We start from the raw sequence: 11,378 nt of genomic DNA on the forward strand, positions 1-11,378 counted from the left end.
TGTTCCTGCCCCTCCTGGCACTGCCCAGCCTCTCTCTGTGATGTTTCTTCCCTCCCAAATCTCTGTGGGATGATTGAACCCGAAGCCTTCCAGGGCAGGGATGGCTTCACCCCTGTCCCCAAGCTCGGGAGGGTCCCCTGGCAGTGCCCCCTCGGTGCCCTCCCCCTGGGCAAGGCCAGGAAGGGGTTAACTCCGGAGAGGCGCGAGGGGCTGCCGTGTGTTTGATCATTTCAAATTGCTCTCCCTCTGCTCTCTCCTGCCATTAATCAGGGATGCTGGCTTGGGAAACTGGGACACGGAGAGCTGCCAAACCCTGGAGACCCTCCCGGCGCACACCAAGTGCCAGTGCCGCCAGCTCGCCACCTTCGCCGTGCTCGCCCAGCTGCCCAGAGACCTGGTAGGGGACAGGGACGGGCTGGGGACAGCCACCAGCCCACTGGGGACACAGGAAGTGGCTGGGGGGTGACCCCTGAGCTGGGCAGAGGGGGTCCTGAGGGAAGGTGGGGATGGGCACAGAGCATTTCTAGGATGAGGTGGGTGCTGGAGGGTGGGGATGGGCACGGAGCATTTCTAGGATGAGGTGGGCACTGGAAGGTGGGGATGGACATGGAGCATTTCTAGGATGAGGTGGGTGCTGGAAGGTGGGGATGGGCACGGAGCATTTCTAGGATGAGGTGGGCACTGGAGGGTAGGGATGGGCACAGAGCATTTCTAGGATGAGGTGGGCACTGGAGGGTGGGGATGGGCACGGAGCAGTTCTAGGATGGGGTGGGTGATGGAGGGTGGGGGTGTCCCCAGCAGCAAGGGAAGGGTCCCAGCACCCCCCAGCACCCCCAGCACGCCCAGCAGGGTGGGATTGTGTGGGCAGGGGCTGCCGTGGTTCCTAGAGCTCAATACCGGGCACTGCTGTGTGCCAGGAGGGGAGGGGGCACCCATTGCTATTCCTCCCGTGTCCCCTGTTGGCACAGAGTCCCCTCTGGCTGTGCCACCGCTGCCACCGACCCCTTCTGGCACCCGGGGGCCCCAATGAGGGGCTGGAGGGCACAGAGGGGCTGGCAGGGAGCAGTGGGGAGGGGGCTGGGCTCAGCCTGTGTTGTGTCCCCCCCCAGGCCATGGACCCCTCGGGGACGCCGTCGGTGCCACTGATGATCGGCTGCGCCGTGTCCTGCATGGCCCTGCTGACCCTGCTGGTGATCTACGCCGCCTTCTGGAGGTGACCCCAGGGCACATGGGGACCTGGGGGGCTCCTGGAGCCTGGGGCGGTGTGAGGAGGGGGTGGCAAAGGGGGACAGGGCACCGGGGAAGGCTCAACATCAATGGGATTAATGGGAATGGAAAATCTGGGTGGGAGAAGATGCCTGGGACTGTCCCCGCCCCAGGAGAGTGCCCACCCTGTGGCAGCATGGGACAAGGGATGGGGACATGGGACAAGGACAAGGGACAAGGGACATGGAACAAGGACATAGGACAGGGACAGGGACAGGGACATGGGACAGGGACAGGGACAAGGGAGAGGGACAAGGACAAGGGATGGGGACATGGGACAAGGGACAGGGACATGGGACATGGAACATGGGACAGGGACAAGGGACAGGGACAAGGGACATGGGATAGGGACAAGGGACAGGGACAGGGACATGGGATAGGGACATGGGACAGGGACAGGGACATGGGACAGGGACATGGACACAGGACAAGCGACAGGGACATGGACAGGGATATGGGACAAGGACAAGGAGCAGGGACATGGGACAGGGAAAAGGGACAAGTGACAGGGACAAGGGACAAGAGATAGGGACAGGGACATGGGACAGGGACATGGGAAAGGGACAGGCTCAGGGACAGGGACAGGGACAGGCTGGCCCCACGCCGCTCCTGCCGCAGGTTCATCAAGTCGGAGCGCTCCATCATCCTGCTCAACTTCTGCGTCTCCATCCTGGCTTCCAACATCCTCATCCTCGTGGGCCAGTCCCAGATGCTCAGCAAGGTGGGTGCCACCATCCTGCCACCACCCTGCCACCACCCTGCCACCTTTGGCGGGGTCCCAGGCCACTCGCCTGGTCCCCTGCCGGTTCCCAGCTGCAGATTGGATTTGGATTAACTCGATCCCGGGATTAAATCCCCCGCGCCCGCCCCTGGCTTTGACACAAACCTCGCCGGGCGTGGGGGTTTAACCACCGCGGTGCCAGACACGCTGTCCCTGTGATGTCCCCGTGTCCCCCCCTGCAGGGCGTGTGCACCATGACCGCCGCCTTCCTCCACTTCTTCTTCCTCTCGTCCTTCTGCTGGGTGCTGACCGAGGCCTGGCAGTCCTACCTGGCGGTGATCGGCCGGATCCGGACACGCCTGGTCAGGAAGCGCTTCCTGTGCTTGGGATGGGGTAAGAGCCCGGCCTGGCTGGCAGGGGGGCACCCCTCACCTGTCCCTGGTACCCCCAGGCTCATCAGTGTGACCGTGTTCACAGGGGTACGAGGATGAGGGGAGAGACAAGGATCTGACTCCGTGTTTGAGAAGGCTTGATTGATTATTTTATGATATATATTGTATTAAAACTATACTAAAAGAACAGAAGAAAGGATTTCATCAGAAGGCTGGCTAAGAATAGAATAGGAAAGAATGATAACAAAGGCTTGTGGCTCTCTGTCCGAGCCAGCTGGGCTGTGATTGGCCATTAATTAGAAACAACCACATGAGGCCAATCCCAGATGCCCCTGTTGCATTCCACAGCAGCAGATAACCATTGGTTACATTTTGTTCCTGAGGCCTCTCAGCTTCTCAGGAGGAAAAATCCTAAGGAAAGGATTTTTCATAAAAGATGTCTGCGACACATCAGAGGGGAAACTGAGGCACAGCAGAGGAAAGCACACCCAGGTGTCTCAGCTGTGGCACCCTCAGGCTGTGGGGAGCTGTCAGAGGAGCTCCATCACTGTCCCCACCCCTGGGTCTGGCACAGGGGGGACAGTGCCACCTTCCTCCAGCTTCTCCAGCCCTGTGTCCCCTCTCCAGGGTTGCCAGCCCTCGTGGTCGCCGTCTCTGTTGGATTCACGCGGACCAAAGGCTACGGCACAGCGAGCTAGTACGTGGGGACAGGGGCCATGGGGTGGGGACAGGGGACACAGGGTGGGGCACGGTGGCTGCTGCGGGCGTGCTGGGAGCAAGGGACAACCACAGCGCTGTCCCCTGACACGCCACCCTCTGTCCCCTACAGCTGCTGGCTCTCCCTGGAGGGCGGTTTGCTCTACGCCTTCGTGGGACCCGCTGCTGTCATCGTGCTGGTGAGCCCTGGAACCCCCCAAAACCCACCCTGGGGGGGGGCTCATGGCAGCTGCTGCCGTGGGCAGGGGGCTCCGTGCCAGCCCTGAGCCCACCCTCCCGCAGGTGAACATGCTGGTGGGCATCATCGTCTTCAACAAGCTCATGTCCCGCGACGGCATTTCAGATAAGTCCAAAAAGCAGCGAGCTGGGTAAGTGCCCTGCGCCCCACGAGGGGGGGGGGGGGGGGTCCCGGGGCTGCCCCCCGACCCCCACAGCCTGCCGGGGGCTGGGCATGGGGTGCCCAAGCAGCGGGCACGGGCTGGGGCAGATTTCATCAGTGGGCGGCGGGGGCCAAGCCCGGGGTGAGCACAGCCCCTCCTTGTCGGGGGCTGCTGGAGGGGCAGAATTTGGGGGGCAGCCCCTCGGGGAAAAGGGGGGGGGGTCCGCAGGCCGCAGCCCCCCCTCCGTGCCCGCCCCCTCCCCTGCCGCTTGGCCACCCCCCCTCGCCATTAACAGCCGCCGCCCTCGACTAACCCGACGCTCTCTTTCTCTTTCTCTTTCTCTCTCTCTTTCTTCTCCTCCTCCCATTTGCTTCTTGCCTGTGTCCGTCCATCCCTCCATCCATCTGTCCGTCCATCTGTCCATCCTCCCCGCCCTCCTGCCTTGCTCCCTCCCCTCTCCCCGTGCCTGCATCCCTCCTCCTCCTCCTCCTCCCCGCGTGGCCCGGTCCTGGCCGCGGGGCGCCGGGGGGGCGCTGGGCTCGTAGCTCCAAGCCCCCCCCGTGCGGCAGCCTGCTGCTGAAATGCACCAAGTGCGGCGTGGTGTCCAGCGCGGCCATGACCTCCGCCACCGCCAGCAGTGCCATGTTAGTGCCCGTCCCGCGCCCCCCGCCCCGAGCACAGCGCGGCGAGGGGGCTCTGGGCATCTTATGGGGCGGGCTGGGGGTCCCCGAGGGGAAGGAAGGAAGGAAGGAAGGAAGGAAGGAAGGAAGGAAGGAAGGAAGGAAGGAAGGAAGGAAGGAAGGAAGGAAGGAAGGAAGGAAGGAAGGAAGGAAGGAAGGAAGGAAGGAAGGGTGACGCTGTGTGCTCGGGGCGGGGTGTCCCATCACGTCTGCATGGCATGGCTTCCCATGGCAGGTCACCTCATCGCTGGGGTTGGGGGGCTCGTCTGGCCTCTGGGTGGGGGGGCAGCAGCTCGGGATGTCCCCTCCTCCTGGAGCGTGGCTGCCAAAGTCCCTGCTCACGGGGGTTTGGTCACAACACAGGCAGCCCCAAAATTCTCGACTAAAAATATAAAAAATCAAAACAAATCCCCTCTGTGCTGTTCTGGTGGCCGTGGGAGGGTGGCGGTGTCCCCCACGTCCCCCCAGCACCCTGTGGCTGTGTGGGAACAGGGACACACCCGGGGGGCTGGAGCCCGCAGATCCGCTCAACCCTCAGTTCCCAGCCAGCGCTGGCTTGGGGACACCGAGGGAGAGGGGACAGCTGTGTCACACAGCCCCGGCCGTGCTTGTGGGGCGCGGGGCAAAGCTCGGGGGGCTGCTGTGGGGAGGGGGGCGATGCTCGGGGGGCTGTCCCAGGGCAGCCCCACCCGTTGGGCTCACCCCGGCCCCTCTCTCCCTGCGCCAGGGCATCGCTGTGGAGCTCCTGCGTGGTCCTGCCTCTGCTGGCGCTGACCTGGATGTCGGCCGTGCTCGCCATGACCGACCGGCGCTCCATCCTCTTCCAGGTCCTCTTCGCCGTCTTCAACTCCGTCCAGGGCTTCGTCATCATCACCGTGCACGGCTTCCTGCGCCGAGAGGTGGGGGCGGCGCCGGAGGGGCGCCGGGGGACAGCCCTGGCCGCGGGGCCGTGACCGGCTCTGTCCCCGCAGGTCCAGGACGTGGTCAAGTGTCAGATGGGGGGGTGCAGGAGCGAGGAGAATGAAAACTCGCCCGACTCCTGCAAGAACGGGCAGGTGCAGATCCTGGTGAGTGGGTCCCCCCCTGGAGACCCCCGCCGCTGCCCGTGCCCGGCCATGGTCCTTCATTTCCCCGTCTCTGTCCCTCTCTTTCTCTCCTCTCTGTCTCGCTCTCTCCCTTCTTTCTGGATTTTTATAGACAGATTTTGAAAAGGACGTTGACCTGGCGTGTCAGACAGGTGAGCTCCCCCCTGTTGTCGCCGTGCCACACCTGGGAGGGACAGGCAGCACGGGGGGGAGGGTCTCTCCTGTGCCCCCCACCCTCCGTGGGACCCTCAGGGCCGGCTCTGACCCCGCTCCCCGCCCACAGTGCTGTTCAAAGAGGTGAACACCTGCAACCCCGCCACCATCACGGGCACCTTGTCCCGCATCTCCCTGGACGGGGACGAAGACCCCAAGCTCAACACCACCTCGGAGGGCGGCCTGGGCTTCTCCAGCCTGCCCGGGAACATCCCCCCCGCCAGCATCCTGGTGCAGGTGCCCAAGATGACGCCGAACGTGGTGGCGGGTCTGACCGAGCTGGGCGAGCCGCCGGCGCAGCAGCTCGGCCTGGAGGCGCCGGGTCCCGTTTACCTGTGCACCGAGAGCAGCCTGAGGCCCCTGGAATACGGCTGGATCCGGGCTCCCGAGCCCCCCCGAGAGAGCGATTACATGATGCTGCCCCGCCGCACCGGCAGCCTCAAGCCCTTCCCCCGCGAGGAGGGAACGCTCGGTGCCGGCGCGGAGGAGGCGGTGCCCGGCGGGACGGGGCGCCCGGCGGCCGAAGGGGACGCCTATCCCGGCTTTGTGGCCGTGGATCACGTCAATGTGAACCTCAACCAGCCCTACGCCACGGTGAAGGCGCCCTACGGCCTCCAGTTCAAGCAGCACCCCACGGTGAGGCAGATCCTGGCCTCGGAGCTGTCGGAGCGCAGCCGCACCATGCCCCGCACCGTGCCCGGCTCTGCCATGAAAGTGGGGTCCCTGGAGGTGAGCGGGGGGCTGGTGCCCGTGTGCAGGCGTGTGGGGAGGGATCCGTGTGCCCGGGACACGAGTGCACGTGTAGGGTTGCATGAATTCCCCCCTGTGCTGCCCCCTGGCCATCCCAGGTGGGATGAGCTCCGTGTCCCCGGCCGGGCATGGATTGGGGCTGGCATGAGCCCCTAAACCCTGTTCCCCCTCATCCTGGCCCTGCAAAGAACTTTCCCTTTTCTTCTCCATCTCCTCCCCTGCTCCTGCCTGTCCCCCTGCCAGAGGAAGAGGTTGCGGTACTCTGACCTGGACTTCGAGGTAAGTCCTGCCATGGAGGTGGCACCGGTGCCATCGTGGGGGACTGATCCAGGTTGTCCCCACTCCCTTTGCTCCGCCAGCAGCTCCTGAGCTCTGAGGGGTTTAGACCAGGCAGTACCAAGCGTTGGCTCTGGATTCAAACACCCGTGATGAGCCTGGAGCGGGCTCTGCTGCTGGTCTGGGGTGCGCCAGGAAGGCAGGGATGGGGACAGGGATGGGGACAGGGGGCAGTGCCGAGGGACAGCGGGCAGAGCCGATGGCCACAGGCCCTGCTCTGCCCCCGCAGAAGGTGATGCACACACGGAAACGCCACTCCGAGCTCTACCACGAGCTCAACCAGAAATTCCACACGCTGGACCGGTACCGGGCTCCGTCCACCGGCTCCTCCAAGGTGAGGTCCTGGAGGCCCCGTCCTGCCCTGGTGTGCACCCTGCCAGCCTTTTCCTCCTCCTGCATGGACTGTGGCACCCCGGGGACACTCAGGGCACCCAGGGGCGCCGCCGGGGCTGAGCGCTGGGGTTTTTCTGCAGCGAGAAAAGCGGTGGAGCGTCTCCTCGGGCGGCGGGGACAAGAGCACGGCCAACGTAAGTCCTGGCTCCCCCTGGGGGTGCTGTGGAGAGGGCAGGAGGTGGCTGTGCGACAGAGCCTGGCCACAGCTGCCCCTCACCGTGCAGGATGTGACCAGCCCCGAGGAGCAGCGGCCGAAAGCTCCGGCAGCGCCGCCCAAGCCGTGGAGCACATTCAAGGCGATGACGCTGGGCTCGCTGCCCAGCGCCCAGCGGGACCGGCTGGAGCTGTGCAGGGCAGACTGGGACAGCCCCTGCGCTGGCCTGGATGCGGCCGACGGCGATTTCCAGACGGAGGTGTGAGCCCCGGGGGTGTGAGCCCCGGGGGTGTGAGCCCCGCGCCCGCCGCCGCCGCCGCCGCCGCCGCCCCGTGCGCGGCCCCGCTGGTTTTGCTCCGTGCTCCGGGGCAGCCGGGGGGTCCCTGTCCCCCGACAGAGCCGCCTCCCACTCGTCCTCGCGCGGTTCCTCCTCCTGCCACCCCCAGGACGCGGGTGTGGAGGGGACCCGCGCCCTCTCCCCCCTCCCCAAAATGCTCACCCACGCTCACGCCTGCACCCCAACCCCCGGGGCAGGACCGGCCCGTGGAGGCCCTCAGACCTTTGTTCTTTTCTACCGGGATGTTTCTTCACGCCGTGCACCGTGTGCACGCGAGCGGCCGCCCCCCGGGACCCCCCCCGACCCCGGGAGCCCCGCGGCCGCCCCCTCCCAGCCCTCCCCACCGTCCCCCACCCCACGGGGCAGGTGCTGTCGTTGTTGGAAATAAAAGTTCACTCTCTGTGGTGCCGTGGGGCAGCGGCCGCCGCCTCGTGTTTCGCCTGGGGGTGGCTGTCACCCATTGTCACCCAGTGTCACCCATTGTCACCCAGTGTCACCCAGTGTCACCCTGCTCTGCCTGCACCCCCCTGCCCCAAAAAAACCCCCCCTGAGCAGGGCTGATCCTGCACCCCCCGTGCTGCAAATGAGCGCCTGATCATGGGAGCCAGGAGTGGTAATTATAGAGTAATTAATCTGTGAGTAAATGAAGGAATTTCGGAGGTCATCACCACGTGGAGTCGCTCCAGGTGGGCTGCACAGCACTGTGGGAGCTTCCCGGCATCCAGAGATGGAGGTGGGAGCTCCAGCGGGAGCAGCAGCTGAGTGTGGGAATGCCCAGAGCAGGAGCTGGGTCAGGACATCTCTGCTGGTGGCTCCGGGCGCATCTGGGATGAGAGATTCGGATCCATGGTGGGACCACAGCACCAAAACCCTCCTGCTGTGAGTGCCATGGCTGTGCCGTGGTGGGAGCAGATCCCTTTCCCTCTGGGAAAAGCCTCCTGAGCTTCCTGAGGGCTTCCCTTGGACAGGACAGGCTTGGGAGGAGCAAAGGGCACAGGCCAGGCTGGGCTGGTGGCCACTGACCATGGGACAGGACAGGACAGGGCTGGGACACTGGGACAGGATGTGACCCTTGGAGTGGGGGTCCTCTCCCCAGCCACCCCAGGGCATGGAAATCCCAATTTCATAACCCAGTTCATCCCAGCAGTGCCCAGTTCAGGTCTGGGGCTCTGGAAGAAGCCATTTGGGTTCCCACGTGGTGATGGGAGTGACGAGGAGGGGGTGGAAGGAGCCAAATTGTTCCACTGCCACCTCCTAAGGGGGATCCAGCTGTGTGGGGAGGGGGCTGGCACAAGCACAGACATTTTTGGCTGCCCATGCCAGGGGGTCAGAATCACGAGTGGCTGCTGTGGGGCTCCCAGCCCCATGGAGGGTGCGGGTCAGGGGCACCATCCCCTCCTTGGGGTGTCCCCCCCTGCTGGTCCCTGTAATTCTGCTGGAAAATTCTGCTGGAAATTAATTCTGCTGGAAATTAATTCTGCTGGAAATTAGTTCTGCTGGAATTCTGCAGCCACATCCTCCAGCTCTGGTTTCTCAGAGCTGCCACGCACTGGGATCCCCCTGCCCGCTCCCCCTCCCTGCTTTGGGGGATCCGGGGCCTGCTCCAGCTCCCCTCCTCTCCTTTCCCAGCCAAACACAGCCGCGAGAGGCAGCGTCAGGGTTTCCTGGGGCATCTGTTGGCAATTAGCAGCTTTTATTACTCATGGAGACGCCAGATGGGGCGAGGGAACGGAGCCCGGGCCAGAGGCACAGGCCCGTGGAGTGTCCCAGCATGAGGGGACAAGGGACAGCCCCCAGCCCTGCCGGACAGGGGGGACAGGGTGGGTCAGAGCAGATCCCAGAGCTCTGGAGCCGCTTTCCATCAGCCGGACTGAGTCCCTCCAGTGCCAAAAATGTGAATTTTGGGGGGCGGAAATGATGGAGAAGCGGCTCTGAGGCTGCGCGTCCGCGGGGGGAACGGGAGCTCGCATCGGAGCTTCTCCCCCCGCTCCCCGTGGAAGAAACTTCACCAAAAAGAGGCAAAAAGTGCTGTTCTAGCACCGCGGCTACAGACGGCCCAGGGAAACTGGAAAGAATTCCTGCAGCGCTTTCCTTCCTGGCTGGAATTAGGCAGGGAGGAGCGGGGAATTGTGCCTGGATTGGAGCAGAAATTAATGCTGAGCCGCTGAAGCCCTCAGTCCTGCCAGACAGGGGGTACGGGGTGAGTCAGAGCAGATCCCAGAGCTCTGGAGCCGTTTTCCATCTGCAGCTCCCATCGGAGCCGTGCTGAGTCCCCCCAGTGCCAAAAATGTGAATTCTGGGGGGCGGAAATGGTGGAGAAGCGGCTCTGAGGCTTCTCCCTCGGCTCCCCGCGGAAGAAACTTCACCAAAAAGAGGCAAAAAGTGCTGTTCTAGCACCGCGGCTACAAACAGCCCTGGGAAGCTGGAAAGAATTCCTGCAGGCGCTTTCCTTCCTGGCTGGAATTAGGCGGGGAGGAGGGGGGAATTTGTGCCTGGATTGGAGCAGAAATTAATGCTGAGCCTCTGAAATCCTCACCGCAGGAATTCCCTCCTGTGCCTTGCCCAGGCCGGCAGCTGCCTCTGAGCCAGCGCGGTCCGGACGGCGTCATCCCAACCCTCATTCCATGGATTTGGGGAGCCTTTCGGGGGAGGGCTGAGCTCGGGGTGAGACGTGGGGAGCCCCAGGGTAACAAAACCGCCGCGTTGCTCGGAGGCAAAATTGTCTCCAGCCCCGAAATTGCCGGGCTCTGCTCCGGCTCGTGTTTTTTGGCAGGCGGCGCGGCAGTTTCTTGGAAGCGCAGCGCGCCTCTGCTTTTTCCATGATGGGATGGAGGGTGGGCAGGGGCTGCTTGCTGCAGGATCCTGCTTTCCATCCCCCCGCTGGGCGCCGCTCCAAGCCCGAGGTCTGGGGAGGCGGGATCCGGCTCCTTTCTCCCTCTGGAAATGCCGATCCCGTGCTCTGGAACAGCCAAGGGAAGCAGGAGCTGCACGGAGCCGGGGTTTTCCACGCCGCTGCCACCCCTGGGGATGTCGGGGTCGCTTCGTGCCACCGGGCTGGGGACAACGAACCCAGGGGAGCACCCTGGGAAGTGAGGGGAGCTCCATTGTAAACCCTCCCAAGTGTTTTGCAGATGGACTGAGGGTCCTGGGAGATGCAGAGGATGGGACGAGGCTTCATCCCTGCTCTGCTCTGGGCTTGGGGTGGGATGTGGGGCCAGTTTTGGGGCCGTGCCCCGCACCCACAGGACACACAAACCCAAGTTTGTGGCCCCAAACAAAGAACAGCTCGAGGAGAACAGTCATCCCAAACGAGAGAACAGAGGAAAATTCGCTGTGTTTTCATTCCCACTTGCTTTAATTACCCTTAATTACCTCAGCAGGCACCTCGCGGGAGCGTTGTCACCACGTCGCCGGGACTGGCTGGGCTTGCCCACGACAGCTTATTTACTGCCTGTGCACAAGCAGCAGTTGTTAATTAGCGACTTTATTGAGATCCATGCGTCCCTCACGCGTCTCTAAAGCTGCCGCCTGAATAGATCCATCACAATTTGGGAGAAAACGCAGCTGGGCCATCCTGAGGGTCCCTGTGCCACCCCAGCGCGGTGACACAGCCATGGCGATGCCAGGGGATGCTTTGCACCCTCCAGATCTAAAATTGCACGAGCTGAGCTCGTTCCCTGCCTGTTTTTGGGGGGTCAGGGCGGCCTGGCACGCACGGGAACGGAAGGATGGGGCAGCCAGGCCCCGGGGCAGCATTCCAGGCTGGCACATCCCGGCTGGGATGGGCCGGGATCCCTCCAGGGCTTGGCAGGGCTCTGGGAAATCAGCAGGACGCGGGAGCGGCGGCGGTGGCAGCGGCAGGGATGGTGGCAGCGGTCCCGTCTCGTCGCTCTGACCCCGGGCACCTCGCCCTGAGCCAGACTGTCCCCAAGCCACCCCCGAGGCTCAGGGAGG

At 64.0% G+C, this 11,378-nt stretch overlaps 1 protein-coding gene across 7 annotated transcripts in view; it reads left to right on the forward strand.

Annotated features, from left to right (window-relative positions):
- Window positions 1-8,083, forward strand: part of ADGRB2 (adhesion G protein-coupled receptor B2) — a 37,804-nt gene extending 29,721 nt beyond the window's left edge. For 6 of the 7 annotated variants that reach the window (XM_066564619.1, XM_066564622.1, XM_066564625.1 and 3 more), the window contains 16 exons: window positions 271-397; window positions 1,110-1,213; window positions 1,885-1,987; window positions 2,230-2,380; window positions 3,007-3,076; window positions 3,209-3,275; window positions 3,379-3,464; window positions 4,022-4,120; window positions 4,884-5,055; window positions 5,128-5,223; window positions 5,354-5,393; window positions 5,525-6,183; window positions 6,448-6,483; window positions 6,770-6,874; window positions 7,014-7,067; window positions 7,158-8,083. In XM_066564619.1, the coding sequence (XP_066420716.1) occupies window positions 271-397; window positions 1,110-1,213; window positions 1,885-1,987; window positions 2,230-2,380; window positions 3,007-3,076; window positions 3,209-3,275; window positions 3,379-3,464; window positions 4,022-4,120; window positions 4,884-5,055; window positions 5,128-5,223; window positions 5,354-5,393; window positions 5,525-6,183; window positions 6,448-6,483; window positions 6,770-6,874; window positions 7,014-7,067; window positions 7,158-7,352 (2,164 nt within the window). In that variant the 3' untranslated portion in view covers window positions 7,353-8,083. The remainder of the gene's footprint in view (window positions 1-270; window positions 398-1,109; window positions 1,214-1,884; window positions 1,988-2,229; window positions 2,381-3,006; window positions 3,077-3,208; window positions 3,276-3,378; window positions 3,465-4,021; window positions 4,121-4,883; window positions 5,056-5,127; window positions 5,224-5,353; window positions 5,394-5,524; window positions 6,184-6,447; window positions 6,484-6,769; window positions 6,875-7,013; window positions 7,068-7,157) is intronic. The other variant, XM_066564624.1, reaches the window with a different exon arrangement.
- Window positions 8,084-11,378: the final 3,295 nt, after the last annotated feature.

The sequence above is a fragment of the Molothrus aeneus genome, chromosome 23 (assembly GCF_037042795.1).
Source record: "Molothrus aeneus isolate 106 chromosome 23, BPBGC_Maene_1.0, whole genome shotgun sequence".
Taxonomy (NCBI): Eukaryota; Metazoa; Chordata; class Aves; order Passeriformes; family Icteridae; genus Molothrus; species Molothrus aeneus.